Here is a 21,237-nt window from a genome sequence, read left to right as displayed (position 1 = left end):
TTGGGGACCTCTGAATAGGAAAATTTGCCCATTCAACAGTAGTCTTGTTGCCTTGCTAACTAGGTTCTCTTAGATTTGACTCAGGTTTCAGTTTTAAGACTATTAAGCCATGAGTCTTGATTCCCCACCTAGGACTACGAATTAGGAGTTCATCTGATATAATTTTATTAGAGTCCTTTTTATATGTTTTGTACTCTGGCTGTGTTTTAAAAATTGTGGTAAAATATCATAACATAAAATTTACAGTTTTAGGGAATTCCCTGCCAGTCCAGTGGTTAGGACTTGGCACTTTCACTGCTGTGGGCCCAGGTTCAATCCTGGTGGGCAACTAAGATCCCATAAGCTGTGCAGCATGGCCAAAAAAAAGAAAAATTTTACCATTTTAACCACCTATAAGTGTACAATTGAGTATTTTGTTTTTAGAACTTTTAGTCATTCATATCAGTTTTATTCAACAGATATTTAGTGGGGATCAGCTGTGTGCCGTGTGTGGAAGTTGGTAGATCACTGGAAAATTATGAAAGAAATGTAAATATGGTCCCTGTTCTCAAGGAGATTAGCCTCATTTGGGAAAAAAGATATGTATACACCGGATAAATAATGATTCATGGTAGATAAGGCCTAGGATGTTCAAGGAAAGCTTTGTATAAACGTGAGGCTCAGCTTGGTCCTTAGTCAGGGGTAGGATCTATCTAGGTTGAGAGGAAGGAGGAAGTAGGGAACTAAAATAGTGTGCCAGTGTCCTAGCCATGGCAATCAGAAGAAAAAGAAATGAAAGAAGTCCAAATTGGAAAAGAAGAAGTAAAACCGTCACTGTTTGCAGATGACATGATACTATACATAGAAAATCCTAAAGATGCTACCAGAAAACTATTAGAGCTCATCAGTGAGTTCTGTAAAGTTGCAAGATACAAAATTAATACACAGAAATCTCTTTCATTTCTGTACACTAACAACAAAAGATCAGAAAGAGAAATTAAGGAAACAATCCCTTTTACCATTGCATCAAAAAGAATAAAATACCAGGAGTAAACCTACCGAAGGAGGCAGAAGACCTGTACTCAGAAAACTATAAGACTCTGATGAAAGAAATTGAACATGAGACAAACAGATGGAAAAATATATTCTTGGATTGGAAGAGTCAATATTGTCAAAATGACTGTACTACCCAAGGCAATCTGCAGGTTCAGTGCAATCCCCATCAGATTACCAATGGCATTTTTCACAAAACTAGAACAAAAAAATCTTAAAATTTGTATGGAGACACAAAAGACCCCAAATAGCAAACTTGAGAAAGAAAAACAGAGCTGGAGGAATCAGGCTCCCTGACTTCAGACTATACTACAAAGCTGCAGTCATCAAAACAGTATTGGTACTGGCACAAAAACAGAAATACAGATCAATGGAACAGGATAGAAAGTCCAGAGATAAATCTATGCATCAATGGTCAATTAATCTACGACAAAAGGAGGCAAGAATATACAATGGAGAAAAGACAGTCTCTTCCATAAGTGGTGCTGGGAACACTGGGCAGCTACTTGTAAAAGACTGAAATTAGAACATTCTCTAACACCATACACAAAAATAAACTCAAAGTGGATTAAAGACCTAAATGTAAGACCAGATACTATAAAATTCTTAGAGGAAAACATAGGCAGAACACTCTTTGACATAAATTGCAACAATATCTTTTTGGATCCACCTCCTAGAGTAATGAAAATAAAAACAAAAATAAACAAATAGGACCTGATTAAACTTAAAAGCTTTTGCACAACAAAGGAAACCATAAACAAAACAAAAAGACAACCCACAGAATGGGAGAAAATATTTGCAAATGAGTCTACTGACAAGGGATCAATCTCTAAAATTTACAAACAGCTCATGCAGCTCAATATCAAAAAAAATAAACAACCCAGTCAAAAAGTGGGCAGAAGATCTAAAAAGACATTTCTCCAAAGAAGACGTACAGATGGCCACAAAGCACATGAAAAGATGCTCAACATCACTAATCATTAGAGAAATGCAAATCAGAACTACAATGAGGTACCACCTCACGCCAGTCAGAGTGGCCATCATTAAAAAGTCTACAAATAAGAAATGCTGGAGAGGCTGTGAAGAAAAGGGAACCCTCCTGCATTGTTGGTGGGAATGTAAGTTGGTGCATCCACTGTAGAAAACAGTGTGGAGGTTCCTCAGAAAACTAAAAATAGAATTACCATATGATCCAGTAGTCCACTCCTGGGCATATATCCAGAGAAAATGAGTCTGTCATACAGAGTGAAGTAAGTCAGAGAAAAACAAATACCATATGCTAACACATATATATATGGAATCTAAAAAAAAAAAAAAAAAAGGTTCTGAAGAACCTAGGGGCAGGACAGGAATAAAGATGCAGACATAGAGAATGGACTTGAAGACATGGGGAGGGGGAAGGATAAGCTGGGACAAAGTGAGAGACTGGCATGGACATATATACACTACCAAGTGTAAAGTGGATAGCTGGTGGGAAGCAGCCATATAGCACAGGGAGATCAACTCGGTGCTTTGTGACCACCTAGTGGGTGGGATAGGGAGGGTGAGAGGGAGACGCAAGAGGGAGGAGATATTGGGATGTATGTATATGTATAGCTCATTCACTTTGTTATAAAGCAGAAACTAATACACCATTGTAGAGCAATTATACTCCAATAAAGATGTTAAAAAAAAGATACATGCACCCCAATGTTCATTGCAGCACTATTTACAATAGCCAAGACATAGAAGCAACCTAAATGTCCATTGACAAGAATGGATAAAGAAGATGTGGTACGTATATACAGTGGAATATTACTCAGCCATAAAAAAGAATGAAATAATGCCATTTACAGCAACATGGATGGACCTAGAGATTATCATACTAAGTGAAGTAAGTCAGACAAAGACAAATACCATGTGATATCACTTTTATGTGGAATCTAAAAAACTATACAGGGCTTCCCTGGTGGCGCAGTGGTTGGGGATCTGCCTGCCAATGCGGGGAACGCGGGTTCGGGCCCTGGTCCGGGAGGATCCACATGCCGCGGAGCAGCCGCGACTGCTGAGCCTGCGCTCTGGAACCCACATGACACAACTGCTGAAGCACAGGCTCCTGGAGCCCATGCTCCGCAACAGGAGAGGCTGCCACAATGCGGGGCCCGCGCACTGCAGCGAAGAGTAACCCCCGCTCAACGCAGCTGGGGAAGGCCCGTGCGCAGCGGCGAAGACCCAACACCGCTGAAAATAAATAAATAAATTAATTAATTTTAAAAAATAAATAAATAAAAAACTATACAAATGAACTTATTTACAAAACAGAAACACGTAGAAAGCAAATTTATGGTTACCAAATGGGAAAGGTTGTGGGAGAGATAAATTAGGAGTTTGGGATTAACATATATACACTACTATAGATAAAATAGATAATCAACAGGGACCTACTGTATAGCACAGGGAACTCTACTCAATATTCTGTAATAACCTGTATAGGGAAAGAATCTGAAAAAGAATGGATATATGTATATGTTTAACTGAATCACTTTGCTGTACACCTGAAACTAACACAATATTGTAAATCAACTATACTCCAATATAAAAATAAAAATTTTTAAACAAATAGGTTACCAGCTATTTCAGTGTTAAGTCCATTGCCTTTCAGAGAGTCTTTTGCTTTTCTAGCTTTGAAGCTCTCAGTTTTCTTTTTTTTTTTGGCCGCGACGCATGGCATGTGAGATCTTAGTTCCCTGACCAGGGATCAAACGCACACCTCCTGCAGTGGAAGCGCAGAGTCTTAACCACTGGACCGCCAGGGAATTCCCTTTTTTTTTTTTTTTTTTTTTTTAAATAAACTGAATAATCAGTTGAGGGAACATATTATTGCCACATAATATTTTTAAAAATCACAGAAACTAAACTTACTTATTTTGTGATATAGACACTATTAAAAATCCAGATTTATAGTGATAGAAGGGTTAAACTTCCTATTAAAATTCTGTGCAAATATCTGTGTTTCAGTATATTACCAGTTGGGAATAGGTATTTCATTAGTGAGTTTAGAACAATTTCGGTTATAGTTTTTATGAAAAATAATTGTACAAAAAATAACATGTAATGAAACACATATTTATTGAAATTAATCATGAATGTCTGCTGTTCTGAATTCAGATAAGAAGTTTACAGTGGGTGTATATAGTGTATAAAGAATAAGTTATGATTAATTCTGAATAATCTTGTACTGACACTTGATGGCAAAGGATGATGCCCATTTTGTTAGTATATGTCTATAGTGGGTCAGAGGTTTCATCTGGGCTGAACATATTCTCTTACAATAAGAATTACAAAGTTAAAACAATATTTTTTCTTTCTCATATCTGCAGACAGGCAAACATACACCTGGGACCGCCATGTTCACGTGACATCAAGAGGAAACGGAAACCTGTGGCTACAGCATCTCTGTCCAGCCCAAGTGCCAGTAATTATATATGTAGTTATCCTTTATTGACCACCTACTGTGTGTCAGGCACTAAATTATATGTTTTATATACCTTTTCATGTCTGACCCTGAAGTCTGTGCTTTTTCACTGTGTCTTACAGCTTTCTTGAGTTTGAATCCCTATATTCCACTATCAACAGTCTTTAGTCATCTGTACTTTTGCTCTAGCACAGACAGGAAATTAGGTGTGTGGTAATGAAAATCCTGGTAGGGTTGCAGTTTAGTTAACAGTGAAGGAGCCATATGGGTTGATTTACTTTCATGATTGGTATACAGCACAATACATTATCACTGTTTTAATGTCTAGCAGAGTGCTAATATCTTACCATTCAAGAAATTTCTAATTAAGTTTTCAAGTTAAAACTTAAGGTTTTCTAGGCAAAACTGGCTCATAGAAACCAAAATAATGGTTATCTTCAGTGGGATGTAGTGACCAGAGGAGGACATAAAAATGTCTTCTGGGATGCTGGAAATGCTTTATATCAAGAACTTGGTGGGGATTACATGAGTATATACACATGTAAAGATTCACTGAGCTGCACATTTACATACATACAGGTATGTTATCCTTCAATGAAAAAAGGGGGATAATTACGTATTTATATCAGTAAGAATACTGGATGTCTATAGATATTTTTCTTTGAAGTTAAGATAATTAAAGGTAATTAGTAATCATAGGAAATAATACTTTGTGTACTTCGGTACATTTTGGGGTGAATTGCTCTGGTTAAAAAGGGCATATCTGCTTGTAGGACCTATCAGAAATACCTATGGTTATTTTGTTGATGATGGTGAATTCACTCTGAGGGAATTGAGCGTATCATAAATTATTTTATTTTCTTCAGAAAATACTGTGTATTATAGATCAGAGCAATTGATACCTGAGTAAAGAGTAGACCTCAGACAGATAGGAACTCTTATTTCTCTAACTTTACTTAGTAAGTTTCTGCATACTCTGAAATTGACCTGTTTGAGCTTCTGTTTGGAATGGCTGCTTGACAGTGGTTCATACTGAACATTCTTAATCATGGGTCTGATGACTGTAGTAAGTTTTTCTTAGTGATTTTCACATGGCCATGCTCTGAGCTGAACATTTTACATGAATTATTTCACTTAACCTTTGCAACAACTTTATAAGGCAGACACTGTTTTTATTCCCAGTTTACACATGGGAAAATTAAGGCTTAGAGAGGTTAAATCACTCGCTGAGGTTGTATGGCTGATAAATTGTAGAGCCAAGATTAGACCAATTTCCCTATGACTCTTGAGCTGCCCTCTTAAACACTGCAGGTGTTTGGTCTTGTATACGACAGAATTGGTTCCAAACCATGACTCCATGTCAAAACCCAGATCCTCATCCAGTCTATGGAATTGGAAGCAATAAAGCACAGTCTCCCCTCTTTATCTTTTTGTTCTTTTTTCCCCCTTAATATCTAGCTCTATTTTTAGCTTTTAGTTGTTTATAAGAGAAGAGCTGTTGAGAAGAGTTTATAATCCTTATTCCATATTCAAATCAGGAAATGTACTGGGAGGTATTAAACAAGACTTGAGCATTCAGCATTTCCCCTACTGAGCCCAACTCCTCTCACTTGTTGACTCAGGCCTGCTTCACTGAACATTTTTTTTTTCTGTCCACAACCTGAGTGCCCCATGGAGGTGAAGGACATAGCCTGAGCCCGCGCCATCAGTCAGTAGAACAAATGGGCTTGCTCTGCCTAACATCGGGCCATCTCGGATTCCACCTCTTTTATAGAAATGAGTGATGAAGAGAGGTGCGTTCCGCTTTGCCGCTGTATTAATACACATCAGGGGCCAGCTCCTGGCATTAAATCATGCTCCTGCATACATCTGTTATCGGACTCTTCACCAGTGTGATGAACAAGACTGCAGATAGAGGCCTCCTTGTGTCATTCTTTATAGGATTTTCCTAAAAGAATAAATAGCTCAGATCTCTGCCAACACTCTCTCCTGTCACTGTGATGAATTCAGCTTCTTTCTTAAACATGCAGCCACAAATCTTTTCCCTTTTCCCCTCCCCCACTAGTGGAAAGTTTTAAGTTGAAATTGACTGCATTTAAAGATATTAATAAGGCTGGAAAGGTGAAGAGCAAAAGGGAATAACATGCCTTCCTGTCTTTTTGTACTAATATTAACAAAGGCCAGGGAAAAGGACCTTTTCATAGGATCGTTAGGTAGATCCATCTTGAAAGTGTAGCACCTGTATTTTCTTCATTTTATCTCCACTCCCCTTCCCTCTATGGCTTTATAACATGCAGGTGCCTGGTGTACAGATCCACCCCTGCATCCTAGTGAGTAACTGTGTTAACCTGCTTTTAAGGTCAATACACCAGAACAGGGAATGCCCAGCAATGTCTCCCTCATGCCGAAGTGAACCAGCTGTCATATATGTTCTTAAAGATTGTAACTGGAAAAGAAAAAAGGGTTATTTTCTCTAAAATTTGAGAGACTTAAGTAGTTATAGGAAGCATAAGGAACTCAGATGAAAACAAGACTTCTTTTCCTTGAGATGATTTTCTTCATTAGAATGGCAAATCAGAGCTTTGGGTGAGCAAATCCCATTCCTTCAAAAAGTAAACACATGGCTTTAGCTGAAGGAGAATTGGGATAATAAGATATTCTGTTAAGAGCCCTGACTTTTTTTTTTTTTTTTTTTGGCGGGATCTTAGTTCCCTGGCCAGGGATTGAATCCGTGCCCTCTGCAGTGGAGTGCTAACCACTGGCCCGGCAGGGAATTCCCACGCGCCCTGACTGTTTTGGCCATCGCAAGAGCCATTTCTGGCCTTCTTCACCCTGGGATAGGACATGTGTCCTTAGAAGGGTACCCAACAGTTAACCTGTTAATTAGTTACATAAGATTTCAAATACCAGGCCAGCAGTGCTAGCGAAGCATTCACAAGGGCAGGAATTTTTACCTGTCTTGCTCACTGCTGTACCCCACGGCATCTAAAGAATAATGCTCCACGCATACAACAGTCTCTAGATATTTGTTGTATGAATAAATGAACAGAATCTTAAAGATGAAACAGTTATTCTCCATATTATTCTAATCCTGTGATTGGATTCAGTAGTTCCATTTCAGTTTGGCCCTTGTCTCAGGAGTCATAGGGCAGATTCTTATTGCCTACTGTGCCTTTTAATTAAGTTTAAATGTTTTCTAAAGTTAAAAATGTTTTTTAAAATAAATATTGAATGGCCACAAAAGAACGTTTATAGAAGATATATAAGATATAAAGAAAACCAATACAGCAAGTATCCATATACCCACCATCCACTTTAAGAAAAGGAACATCACCTTTAAATTTTTCTTCCCACTCTCCTCAGAGGTAACCATTATCCTGATATATATTTTTGGTTAATCATTTGTCATTCTTTGTTTTTTTCAAATAGTTGTGACAGACATATGTATCTCTAAGCAGTATATTGTCTAGTTTTGCATGTTTTTGAACCTTGTGTAAATGGAATGTTATATTTTATAAGTTACAAGTTTCACCCATTTATGTTCTTGAGATTCATTCAGGTCTTATCCTACCAGAATCCATTCATTTTCTTACTGCCATATGTATGGTATTCCATTTTATCAGTTGACAAATATAATACAATTAACCGTTCTTGATGAACATTTCAATCGTATTCTTATGCTGTTTTACGCTATTGTGAAAAGTACTGCACCATTCTTCGGGAGAACATATGCAAAAGTTTCTCTTGGCCATTTCACAGTTCTTAGGATAGCTATATCAAAAAAAAAAAAAAGTTGTTGTTTGAAGGATGCGGAGAAATTGGAAACCTTGTGAATTGCTGGTGGGAATGTAAAATAGTGCAGCCACTGTGGAAGAAGATACGGTAGTTCCTCAAAAATTTAAACATAAAACTACCATGTGATCCAGCAATTCAATTCTGCTTCTGGATATATACCCAAAAGAATTGAAAGCAAAGATTCAAATAGATATTTGTACACCCATGTTCATAGCAGCATTATTGACAGTAGCCAAAAAGTAGAAACAACCCAAATGTTCATCACTGGATGAATGGATAAATAAAATGTGGTATATACATTCAGTAGGTTATTATTCAGTCTGAAAGCCTTCATTGTAAGAATGAAATTATGAACGTCACAACATGGATGAAGGCAACATGTTAAGTGAAATAAGCCAAACACAAAAGGATGAATACTGTATGATTCCACTTATAAGAGGTACCTAAAACAATCCAATTTATAGAAACAGAAAGTAGAATGGTGGTTGCCAGAGGCTGGGGGAGGAAGAGAATGCAGAGTTATTGTTTAATGGGTAGACAGTTTCCATTTGGGATGATGAAAAAGTTCTGGACATGGATGGTTGGTAATGGTTGTGCGACAGTGTGAATATACTAAATGCTACTGAACAGTATGCTTAGAAATTATTAGAATGGTACATTTTATGTATATTTTACCATAATAAAAAATATGGAGCAAAACAAAGTTTTTCTAGGACAGAGTTTTTTTGTTTTGTTTTTTGTTTTTTTAACCTCTTTAGTGGAGTATAATTGCTTTACAATGGTGTGTTAGTTTCTGCTGTATCATGAAGTGAATCAGCTATACATATACATATATCCACATATCCCCTCCCTCTTGCGTCTCCCTCCCACCCTCCCTATCCCACCCCTCTAGGTGGTCACAAAGCACCGAGCTGATCTCCCTGTGCTATGCAGCTGCTTGCCACTAGCTATCTATTTTACATTTGGTAGTGTATATATGTCCATGCCACTTCTCACTTTGTCCCAGCTTACCCTTCCCCCTCCCCGTGTCCTCAAGTCCATTCTGTACGTCTGCATCTTTGTTCCTGTCCTGGTTCTTCAGAACCTTTTTTTTTTAGATTCCATATATACGTGTTAGTGTACGGTATTTGTTTTTCTCTTTCTGACTTAGAGTCTGCAGACTCTAGGTCCATCCACCTCGCTACAAATAACTCAATTTCGTTTCTTTTTATGGCTGAGTAATATTCCATTGTATATATGTGCCACATCTTCTTTATCCATTCATCTGTCGATGGACACTTAGGTTGGGTTGCTTCCATGTCCTGGCTATTGTAAATAGTGCTGCAGTGAACATTGTGGTACATGACTCTTTTTTCTCTGGGTACATGCCCAGTAGTGGGATTGCTGGGTCGTATGGTAGTTCTATTTTTAGTTTTTTAAGGAACCTCCATACTGTTCTCCATAGTGGCTGTATCAATTTACGTTCCCACCAACAGTGAAAGAGGGTTCCCTTTTCTCAGCACCCTCTCCAACGTTTATTGTTTGTAGACTTTTTGATGATGGCTATTCTGACTGGTGTGAGGTGATACCTCATTGTAGTTTTGATTTACATTTCTCTAATGATTAGTGATGTTGAGCATCCTTTCACGTGTTTGTTGGCAATCTGTATATATTCTTTGGAGAAATGTCTATTTCGGTCTACTGCCCATTTTTGGATTGTTTGTTTGCTTTTTTGATATTGAGCTGTATGAGCTGCTTGTATATTTAGGAGATTAATCCTTTGTCAGTTGCTTCATTTGCAAATATCTTCTCCCATTCCGAGGGTTGTCTTTTTGTCTTGTTTATGGTTTCCTTTGCTGTGCAAAGGCTTTTAAGTTTCATTAGGTCTCATTTGTTTATTTTTGTTTTTATTTCCTTTACTGTAAGAGGTGGGTCAAGAAGGATCTTGCTGTGATTTATGTCATAGTGTTCTGCCTATGTTTTCCTCTAAGAGTTTTATAGTGTCTGGCCTTATATTTAGGTCTTTAATCCATTTTGAGTTTACTTTTGTGTATGGTGTTAGGAAGTGTTCTAATTTCATTCTTTTACATGTAGCTGTCCAGTTTTCCCAACACCACTTATTGAAGAGGCTGTCTTTTCTCCATTGTATATTTTTGCCTCCTTTGTCAAAGATAAGATTACCCTATGTGTGTGGGTTTATCTCTGAGCTTTCTATCCTGTCCCATTGATCTGTATTTCTGTTTTTGTGCCAGTACCATACTGTCTTGATTACTGTAGCTTTGTAATATAGTCTGAAGTCAGGGAGCCTGATTCCTCCAGCTCCATTTTTCTTTCTCAAGATTGTTTTGGCTGTTAGGGGTCTTTTGTGTTTCCATACAAACTGTAAAATTTCTTGTTCTAGCTCTGTGAAAAATGCCGTTGGTAATTTGATAGAGATTGCATTGAATCTGTAGATTGCTTTGGGTAGTGTAGTCATTTTCACAATGTTGATTCATCCAATCCAAGAACATGGTATATCTCACCATCTGTTTGTATCATCTTTAATTTCTTTCATCAGTGTCTTACAGTTTTCTGCATACAGGTCTTTTGCCTCCTTAGGTAGGTTTATTCCTAGGTATTTTATTCTTTTTGTTGCAATGGTAAATGGGAGTGTTTTCTTAATTTCTCTTTCAGATTTTTCATAATTAGTGTACAGGAATGCCAGGGATTTCTGTGCATTAATTTTGTATCCTGCTACTTTAGCAAATTCATTGATTAGCTCTAGTAGTTTTCTGGTAGCATCTTTAGTATTCTCATGTATAGTATCATGTCATCTGCAAACAGTGACAGTTTTACTTTTTCTTTCCCGATTTGGATTCCTTTTATGTCTTTTTCTTCTCTGATTGCTATGGCTAAAACTTCCAAAACTATGTTGAATAATAGTGGTGAGAGCGGGCACCCTTGTCTTGTTCCTGATCTTAGTGAAAATGGTTTCAGTTTTTCACCATTGAAAACGATGTTGGCTGTGGGTTTGTCATATATGCCCTTTATTATGTTGAGGTAAGTTCCCTCTATGCCTACTTTCTGGAGAGTTTTTATCATAAATCGGTGTTGAATTTTGTCAAAAGCTTTTTCTGCATCTATTGAGATGATCATACAGTTTTTATCCTTCAGTTTGTTAATATGGTGTATCACATTGATTGATTTGCGTATATTGAAGAATCCTTGCATTCCTGGGATAAACCCCACTTGATCATGGTGTATGATCCTTTTAATGTGTTGTTGGATTCTGTTTGCTAGTATTTTGTTGAGGATGTTTGCATCTATGTTCATCAGTGTTATCAGCCTGTAGTTTTCTTTTTTTGTGACATCCTTGTCTGGTTTTGGTATCAGGGTGATGGTGGCCTCGTAGAATGAGTTTGGGAGTGTTCCTCCCTCTGCTATATTTTGGAAGAGTTTGAGAAGGATAGGTGTTAGCTCTTCTCTAAATGTTTGATAGAATTTACCTGTGAAGCCATCTGGTCCTGGGCTTTTGTTTGTTGGAAGATTTTTAATCACAGTTTCAATTTCAGTGCTTGTGATTGGTCTGTTCTAATTTTCTGTTTCTTCCTGGTTCAGTCTTGGAAGGTTGTGCATTTCTAAGAATTTGTCCATTTCTTCCAGGTTGTCCATTTTATTGGCATAGAGTTGCTTGTAGTAATCGCTCATGATCCTTTGTATTTCTGCAGTGTCAGTTGTTACTTCTCCTTTTTCATTTCTAATTCTATTGATTTGAGTCTTCTCCCTTTTTTTCTTGATGAGTCTGGCTAATGGTTTATCAATTTTGTTTATCTTCTCAAAGAACCAGCTGTTAGTTTTATTGATCTTGCTATCGTTTCCTTCATTTCCTTTTCATTTATTTCTGATACGATCTTTATGATTTCTTTCCTTCTGCTAACTTTGGGGGTCTTTTTGTTCTTCTTTCTCTAATTGCTTTAGGTGTAAGGTTAGGTTGTTTATTTGAGATGTTTCTTGTTTCTTGAGGTAGGATTGTATTGCTATAAACTTCCCTCTTAGAACTGCTTTTGCTGTATCCCATAGGTTTTGGGTCATCGTGTTTCCACTGTCGTTTGTTTCTAGGTTTTTTTGATTTCCTCTTTGATTTCTTCAGTGATCTCTTGGTTATTTAGTAGCGTATTGTTTAGCCTCCATGTGTTTGCATTTTTTACAGTTTCTTTCCTGTAATTGATATCTAGTCTCATAGCATTGTGGTCGGAAAAGATACTTGATATGATTTCAGTTTTCTTAAATTTACCAAGGCTTGATTTGTGACCCAAGATATGATCTATCCTGGAGAATGTTCCATGCGCACTTGAGAAGAAAGTGTATTCTGTTTTTGGATGGAATGTCCTATAAATATCAATTAAGTCCATCTTGTTTAATGTGTCATTTAAAGCTTGTGTTTAATTATTTATTTTCATTTTGGATGATCTGCCCATTGGTGAAAGTGGGGTGTTAAAGTCCCCTACTGTGGTTGTGTTACTGTTGATTTCCCCTTTTATGGCTGTTAGCATTTGCCTTGTGTATTGAGGTGCTCCTATGTTGGGTGCATAAATATTTACAATTGTTATGTCTTCTTCTTGGATTGATTCCTTGATCATCATGTAGTGTCCTCCTTTGTCTCTTGTAATAGTCTTTATTTTAAACTCTATTTTGTATGATATGAAAATTGCTACTCCAGCTTTCTTTTGATTTCCGTTTGCATGGAATATCTTTTTCCATCCTCTCATTTTCAGTCTGTATGTGTCCCTAGGTCTGAAGTGGGTCTCTTATAGACAGCATATATATATGGGTCTTGTTTTTGTATCCATTCAGCAAGTCTTTGTCTTTTAGTTGGAGCATTTAATCCATTTACATTTAAGGTAATTATCGATATGTATGTTCCTGTTACCATTTTCTGAATTGTTTTGGGTTTGTTATTGTAGGTCTTTTCATTCTCTTGTGTTTCCTGCCTAGAGAAGTTCCTTTAGCATTTGTTGTAAAGCTGGTTTCATGGTGCTGAATTCTCTTAGCTTTTGCTTGTCTGTAAAGGTTTTAATTTCTCCATCAAATCTGAATGAGATCCTTGCTGGGTAGAGTAATCTTGGTTGTAGCTTCTTCCCTTTCATCACTTTAAATATGTCCTGCCACACCCTTCTGCCTTGCAGAGTTTCTGCTGAACGATCAGCTGTTAACTTTATGGGGATTCCCTTGTATGTTATTTGTTGCTTTTCCCTTGCTGCTTTTAATATTTTTTCTTTGTATTTAATTTTTGATAGTTTGATTAATATGTGTCTTGGCGTGTTTCTTCTTGGATTTATCCTGTATGGGACTGTCTGCACTTCCTGGACTTGATTGACTATTTTCTTTCCCATATTAGGGAAGTTTTCAACTATAATCTTTTCAAGTATTTTCTCAGTCCCTTTCTTTTTCTCTTCTTCTGGGACCCCCTATTATTCAAATGTTTGTGTGTTTAATGTTGTCCCAGAGGTCTCTGAGACTGTCCTCAATTCTTTTCATTCTTTTTTTCTTTATTCTCCTCTGTGGTAGTTATTTCCACTGTTTCATCTTCCAGGTCTCTTATCCGTTCTTTGGCCTCAGTTATTCTGCTATTGATTCCTTCTAGAGAATTTTTAATTTCATTTATTGTGTTATTCATCATTGTTTGTTTGCTCTTTAGTTCTTCTAGGTCCTTGTTAAACGTTTCTTTTATTTTCTCCATTCTATTTCCAAGATTTTCGATCATCTTTACTGTCATTACTCTGAATTCTTTTTGAGGTAGACTGCCTATTTCCTCTTCATTTGTTTGGTCTGGTGGGTTTTTACCTTGCTCCTTCATCTGCTGTGTATTTCTCTGTCTTCTCATTTTGCTTAATTTACTGTGTTTGGGGTCTCCTTTTCACAGGCTGCAGGTTCTTAGTTCCCATTGTTTTTGGTGTCTGCCCCCAGGGGGTAACGTTGGTTCCGTGGGATGTGTAGGCTTCCTGTTGGAGGGGACTGGTGCCTGTGTTCTGATGGATGAGGCTGGATCTTGTCTTTCTGGTGGGCAAGACCGTGTCCAGTGGTGTGTTTTGGGGTGTTTGTGACCTTATTATGATTTTAGGCAGCCTCTCTGCTAACGAGTGGGGTTGTGTTCCTGTCTTTCTAGTTGTTTGGCATGGGGTATCCAGCACTGGAGCTTGCTGGTCGTTGAGTGGAGCTGGTTCTTAGAATTGAGATGGAGATCTCTGGGAGAGCTCTTGCCGATTGATATTACAAGGGGCCGGGAGGTCTGTGGTGGACCAATGTCCTGAACTCAGCTCTCCCACCTCAGAGGCTCAGGCCTGACACCCGCCTGGAGCACCAAGACCCAGTTCTTGGAGAAGGGGCCCTTGCAGTTTCTAAGGAGCAGGGTTTCTTTGTAACTGCTGTGTCCATGAGATCACATAGAAAGTTCTCATTTTCTGAAGGAAATGTATCCAGAGAAGCAGATGGCACAGTTACCATACTGTAATTCCTCTTCTTTGGATAGGAGTCCTCAAAAAGGTAACAGGCCAAGAATCTAGGACAGAGTTTTTTCACCATGGTTGATGACCATCTAGTAATGCTAGGTATAGTTTTATGAAATTTATTTTCACTTAAATAGGAGTGGATGAGCACGTATGTGTGAGAAATAGAGAGAGAGAGAGAGAGAGAGAGAGATTTGGGTGGTGATGTCAGATGTATTTCTTGCTGCTATGGTTGAGGTTCCAAAATGTTTGAAAGCCACTACCCTCTAAAAACTCTTGTATATGTGCCATGGAGTTAAAAGCTTTCAAGGTTTTTTTTTTTTCTTTCTGAAATTCATGTTTGAATGTTGGGTATACCTGTAAATCTGAAATAAACCCTTGGGTGTACTCTGATATAATCTAATCTTTTTCATTAAGAAAAAAAAAAGTATTGGTCATGACCCACTACATTGATTTTGTGACACATAATTTGAAAATTACTTTTCTAGGTTATATTACTGGGAGTGGAATTACTGTGACAGGATAAAAACGAAACTTTTTAAGATTTTGCTCTATTTCGGTGTCTATATTTGTTTTCAACAGAGGGGGTATGCTGGTGGTTTGTACTGCTCTGCTCAGGGGGCATTTGGAAATGTGAGGACAGTGTTTGGTTGTCACAGTGACTGGGGAATGCTTTTGGCATTCAGGGACAGGGTCCAGAATGGTAAGTGTCCTAAAAAAACAGGACAGCCCTGCACAAGCAATGATTATCCTGTCCACAGTGTCTTAATGTGCTTGTTGAAAAACCATGGGCTTGGCTGTGTGATTTTTCTACCATTTGCCTTATTGTTCAGTATTTATTGGTGACACCGTCATATTGGAGGCATAGGATGTTGTAGAAAGAGCGGAGGGCTTGGAGTCCAGTATATGAGTTTGAGTCTTGCTACTTAACCAGCCCGGTTGTGTCCCTGAACAAATTATCTGCTTTCTCTATGCCTCAGTTTTCTGATCCAGGAAATGGAGATGACAATACCTACTTCTAAGAGTTTGCGTTAAGAAATAAGACTATAAGTATACATTGTTTACACAGTACAGTGCCTGGCGCATAAATGCTTAATAAGTGATTATTACTACATTATGAATTTGTACTACTGAATTTATTCATTTTTTCAGTTAAACCCATTATCTGAGGTGGAGAAAGACAATACTTATCTTACTTAAATCTTGCCTTTATTTTTTGGTTTAAAAAAAAAAAAGAAACTTTATGTGGCCACTTGGTTTAATAGGACATAAAGTATAAGGATTAAGAAAGTTTTGTGTTGACATCTCTCTCATTCTAATTTGTCTCCTTTTGACTTTTTTCCTCCTTACTTTTATTGTAACACCCTTACCAGTTCACATGGATGCAGCGGAGCCAACCATAGCAGCATCACAGGCCCCCAAATCTCCAAGCTCTGAGTGGTTGGTCAGGACCTCTGCTGCAGAGAAAACCACTGACTCAACTGCAGCTACATTTTTTAAAATGCCACAAGAAAAGAGCCCTGGATACAGCTAGACAGCAGAATTTCACCCACCAAGAGACGACTGGATGTTGTTGAAACAAATATTAGACTTTGTATTATATTGTCTTGCATATCTTAATTGACATTCCCAGTCCTTTCGCCACCAGGACTGACTCCTCTTCAAAGAAGTGGACTCTTTCTCTTAGAAAATCATATTGTGAAAATCTTTTTCTTTTTTTTAATTGTAAAATATTAGGACAGCAATTTTTTTAAAAAAGGTCATCCTATGCTATATTTGTTACATTGCTATTGCTGTCCCAACAGTTACCTACAGCTCTGTTTACAGAGCTGTTGCTCTTTTGCAGGTATGTCTTTTTTCTTGAAGAACTAGTAACTGCTTTTGCATATTTTTTGTGTAGAGCTTTTAATACCATTTGAGGAAGTTCCAAATTTGCAGCCAGTTCCAGACAAAGTTAAACACAGATTTAAGATCTGTGTGTGGAATTGTTTGCAGGAGATAAGGCTTGCCTTTGAGCATGGTCTTGATTCAAGCAGAGTGCCAATAAGATAAATCCACCAAGTACTCAATTTGGAGCCTGAGAAGAGACTACCAGCAGCATGGGCCTTGGAAGCTTACTCCATTTTTCTAGATGGCCTGTTGGAATCGCCAGCAGCTGCATTGTACTTTGCCTCATCTCCAAAGTCTGTGTTCTACTGAAAGAGGACCTATATATATACACATACAGATTGGTGTCATGAAGAAGGTGCTTTAGGTGTACAGCAAATTTAAAATAGTGGATTGTGTCTTAATACTTCATGTTGCGGTGTAAGCCTTTATGTACTAAACAAGACTTTTATCGTTAGTATTATAGGTCAATAACCTGTAGCAGAAATTCATACTCTATTATAATAATGGCTTATTGAGGCCATACTTTGGGGAGGAAAAATGTCTTTTTGACATGCCTTTATACTTGGTATGTTTATGACGGCTCAGCTGCATGAAGAGTTATATATACAGCCATGCCTCAAGTTGGATGCTCCTTTGTCAAAATGAGGAATAAGTGACTGCCTAGAGCTTCTGAAGAAAAGCCACCCTTCCTAAAAAAAGTATTATCAAGATTGTCTGTCGTTGAGGGACCTGGTTGGCAGAAGGGCTCTTTTTTGTACAAATTGAATGCTTTTACTCTGAGATACACAGAAGCCATTCTCAAGTGTCCGCTGCTCTTGTGACATTCTAGAGGAACTCCCACCCCTGCACCTGGTAGGACAGAGCCTCCTTTCCCTGAAGCGCAGTTGTCCTTCTTTCTCACACAGAATTTAATGGTGGGCTGCTCTGTTGTATTCCTTTAAAAATTGTTGTCCTTATCAGTGGTAGCTCCAGAATGTCCTTGTCAGTGGGGTGGGTGTGAATCTGGTGGGAAAGGGGAACTGGAAGCTAAGTTTACATAGTACTTTATGTAAGACTGAGAACATGGCAGTTGTCCACAACAAGGAACATGGTGGAGGGAGGGGCGGGTGGAGATTATGGCATGAGAAGTAGTGCTAAAGCCAGCCCAGCATCCCTGGGAGCCACCCAGGTTCTTGTGCAGTAGCGAGTGTACTTCCCTTCCTATGGCTGTACCCATAGCAGAATAGAAAACATAATGTCTGTTGAATATAAAGTGGTTCTACTCAGTTGTTTTAGTGATGAAGGTATCTTTTTGTTGTAATATGTGCATTCTTACCTAGTCCCTATAGTGTCCCGAGGCATATATTTCTAACATAATTTGTTGGATTTAAGGGAGAAATTCATGAACATAATAATTTCATTTTCTTTGCACTAAGCTCCATGGCTCATTCAAAGATCAGTTCTGTGATCCTGGCCTGTTAAGATCTCTGTAGGTCGGGTAACATCTTTTTCTTCATGACATGTAGCCTAATAATTCTCCTTTCTACCTGCGATTAAAAATCACTTATATGTACAACTTTATTTACATTTTAAACATCTATGATGTAAAGGTAGGTGATTGCTACCATTTTATAGAGTCAAGAACAGTCTTAGTGACTTGCCCCAAATCTCATAATCAAGTCAAGACTAAAATCCCAGACTTACAGACTTTCTTGGCCCTGGGTTATAGTCTTTTGATTGTCATTGATAGACCTGAGTCACTCTGAGACTCATATTTTTGAAACAGTAACTCTGAGACTCATATTTTCGAAACAGTATGCCAGATAAACAGCATGTTTATCATCTTTCTTGATCAAGCTTTCCTACATATTTTGAATACTTTCAACAGGGAGCAACCCAAAATGCCATATCTGTAATAAGTAGGAGAGAAAATTAATTGCCTAAGAGAATAGCCATTAAGCACACAAATATTTTTCCAATACAGGGTTGTAAATTGTGCTCCTTATTTTAAGCTGCTGCATGAGCACGCTTACAGAATTATTCACCGACTTACTCTGCTTGTTTTTTATATGAGTCTATTCCAGAGGAATACTCTTAGAATCAAGTGTATTTTGAATCTTAAATTTTAAATTTCCTTTTTATATGGCAAAGTGTATAATGTCATAAATTAAGAAAAATCTGTTACCTTTCAGCAAAAGGTATAATTTCAAAATCAGGTTTTGAAACCTGTTGAAAAAAAATTATAGCTTGACTTCTTTTGAGGATAATCATTGGGCTCACATGTGTTTGATCTGCTCAAAAGTAATAACTGAAGCAGAGTTCCACAGTTCTTCCTAATTTCAGGATTCTGATTTATCCCAGCTTGCTGTCCAGTCTGCCTGTCTAAATCCTAATCTTGGGTATTTTTCACAGTGGGCAAAAACATTATGTACTTGCATGAGCATCATTCATAAAGGATAGTTTTGCTTACGGGTTTAAGGGAATTTGAGATTATTTTTCAGGTGCAGTATTTTAAAGGGAACAACTTCATTTGCTTCAAAACTTGTGTTGCTTTTTGGTAAGAACTGTTCAGAAGAGGAAATTAGTAGCTGTTTACATGGTGCCAAGTTTGGAGGGGCAGAGTATGATCTTTATTGAGTGGTGTGTTCTCGATAAATAGGCCTCATTTAGCCTTGAATTCTTTAGAAATCAAATGCAATTGGAAATTTCAGATGACAAAGTTTTGCTGGGCTATAGAAACAGGCTGCAAGTAAGGCCTTTTTGGCAACAAAATGACCAAAAGCTGAAATAAAGCTTCTTAATCTGTGATGCTTATGGCATCCTTTGCTAAGTAAAGCTCAATACCTAGGAGAGGTAATTTAAACTACTTCTGAATCCCAAATAGATGAATCTGACATATCTCTGTACTTTGGAACCAGAAATGCAGTCTAGATCACAGCATAGCAAGTTCTGATGCTGAAAGTACAGGAGCAGAGTTATCATGGCAGTAAGTCATTTGGAGGTGCACGAGTCCCGGAGTGTCACGTGAGGAAGGAGCTAGGTGGCACTGTCATTGCCGGTGTGATGGGTTCTCCACTTCGGCTCCAGGAAAAGGCTCCTGGCGGTGCCTGATTCATTTCAAGTCTTTGCTGTATTTTGGCTTCACTACCATGATTCTGAGCCACAAGCTTTTTTATTTCCTGGGGATTAGGCTGTGTAAGAATTCAGCATTAGCCATATTCAGCATTCTGTATATTTGGTGAACCTTATCCGAGCTGGGGTGAGAACAGAGTGGCTTTCTCTAGCAGCAGTGGATACAGTCTAGTTGGGGGCATAGCTTATAGGCTGTATCATGGTTCATGGGATGGTGGGAGGGGTGGTAGAAGCAGTTTGCTCTTGCTGTCAGCTGCTTCCTTTGCTAATGTTTGAGCTGCCCATTTTACTTGTCAGTATTTCCTTATCTCCCTCTCCAGTTGTGACAGTTAGTGTAGTTACTGATAGTGACAGCAATCAGGTTGGGTTCCTACCCCATGAGAAAACTGGCACAGAGGAAAAAAGGTGAGGAAATTGGTGGGTTCTGCTATTAGCACTAAACGCAAGTGGCCCAGACATGCTTTCATTAAGATCACGAAACAGATGAACATCAAGATCACGAAACAGATGAACATCAAATGCCTGGAAATAGCAACATTGAAAAGAAACAAAGGAAATTGAGTGATCTTGCCGAAGAGTGTGGATTAGAAGGTTTTTAACAAGCCCAGCAAAACAAACTTATGGCCAAAAGAAGAAATTTTCCTGCCACTGCCCTGCACTGCACTTGGTAAAATTGCCAAATGTGGAGAATAAAAAAAATTTTCAAGTACAGTATTGAAGAATGGGGCAGATCCTGAAGATGTTCACCAAGGAAAGGAATCTTGGCAAGGTTCAGACTGGGAAGGCAAGGGGAAGAGAAGGAGATGCTTAGAGCAGGGGTGCTAGGGCCCCGAGATCGACAGCATCCATACATTCTTCCCCCTCCAGATCTGCTGAATCAGAAACTCTGAGGGTGAGGCCCAGCAGTCTTTTACCAGCCCTCCAGGGGACTTGATGTTTAAGAACGATGCACAATGATGTTTAAGAACCGCAGGCTTTGCCACAGTTAAAAAGAAGTGTTTTAATATACTGGTGTCCCCCCCAAGCTCTGAGGTGCTCTTATACTTTCCTCCATAAGTATGGAGATGTTTTGTGTATGGTTCTTTGCAGAAACTGTTAAATGTCTTTATTTCCCATACTTTTCCCCTCAAGTTCCTGAAAGATCTCCTGGAAATATTGAGAAAGGATGATGTGGAGAAAAATGCCATTGAGGCCATTTTTAGGTGGATAGAAACAACCTTTTAAAAGTGGATTAAAATATAACAATGGATTTTTAGTCTGTGAGTGATCATTGCTTTTCACAACCGACAGTAAAACATTTGTGTAAGATACTGCCATCCATGATTTTATGATACCTGTTCATTATATCTTAGTTTCATGGGAAAATGTCATGTATTTTCCAGCATCATAATGATGAAGTCTTTAAAGTATGGCTCACAAAAATGAAAAAAATAATTGGAGGAAAAAAACACCCTGAGTACATAGCTATTGTGTAATAAACACCTGTTGAAT

The 21,237-nt window shown here is 38.1% G+C and overlaps 1 protein-coding gene across 15 annotated transcripts in view; it reads left to right on the top strand.

Moving 5' to 3' along the window:
- The window catches only part of GPATCH2L (G-patch domain containing 2 like), a 64,534-nt gene that overhangs the window by 39,686 nt on the left and 3,611 nt on the right, over positions 1–21,237 (top strand). For 5 of the 15 annotated variants that reach the window (XM_082451732.1, XM_082451729.1, XM_082451727.1 and 2 more), the window contains 2 exons: positions 4,392–4,498; positions 16,119–20,995. In XM_082451732.1, coding sequence (XP_082307858.1) covers positions 4,392–4,498; positions 16,119–16,279 — 268 coding nt within the window. In that variant the 3' untranslated portion in view covers positions 16,280–20,995. Of the gene's footprint in view, positions 1–4,391; positions 4,499–16,118; positions 20,996–21,237 lie in introns of those variants that run through there. The other 10 variants (XR_014261033.1, XR_014261034.1, XM_082451737.1 and 7 more) reach the window with 7 other exon arrangements.

The sequence above is a fragment of the Balaenoptera physalus genome (assembly GCF_965194825.1).
Source record: "Balaenoptera physalus genome assembly, chromosome: 2".
Taxonomy (NCBI): domain Eukaryota; kingdom Metazoa; phylum Chordata; class Mammalia; order Artiodactyla; family Balaenopteridae; genus Balaenoptera; species Balaenoptera physalus.
The sequence above is the reverse complement of the archived record's forward strand: the minus strand, read 5'-3'. Positions and strand labels throughout refer to the sequence as shown.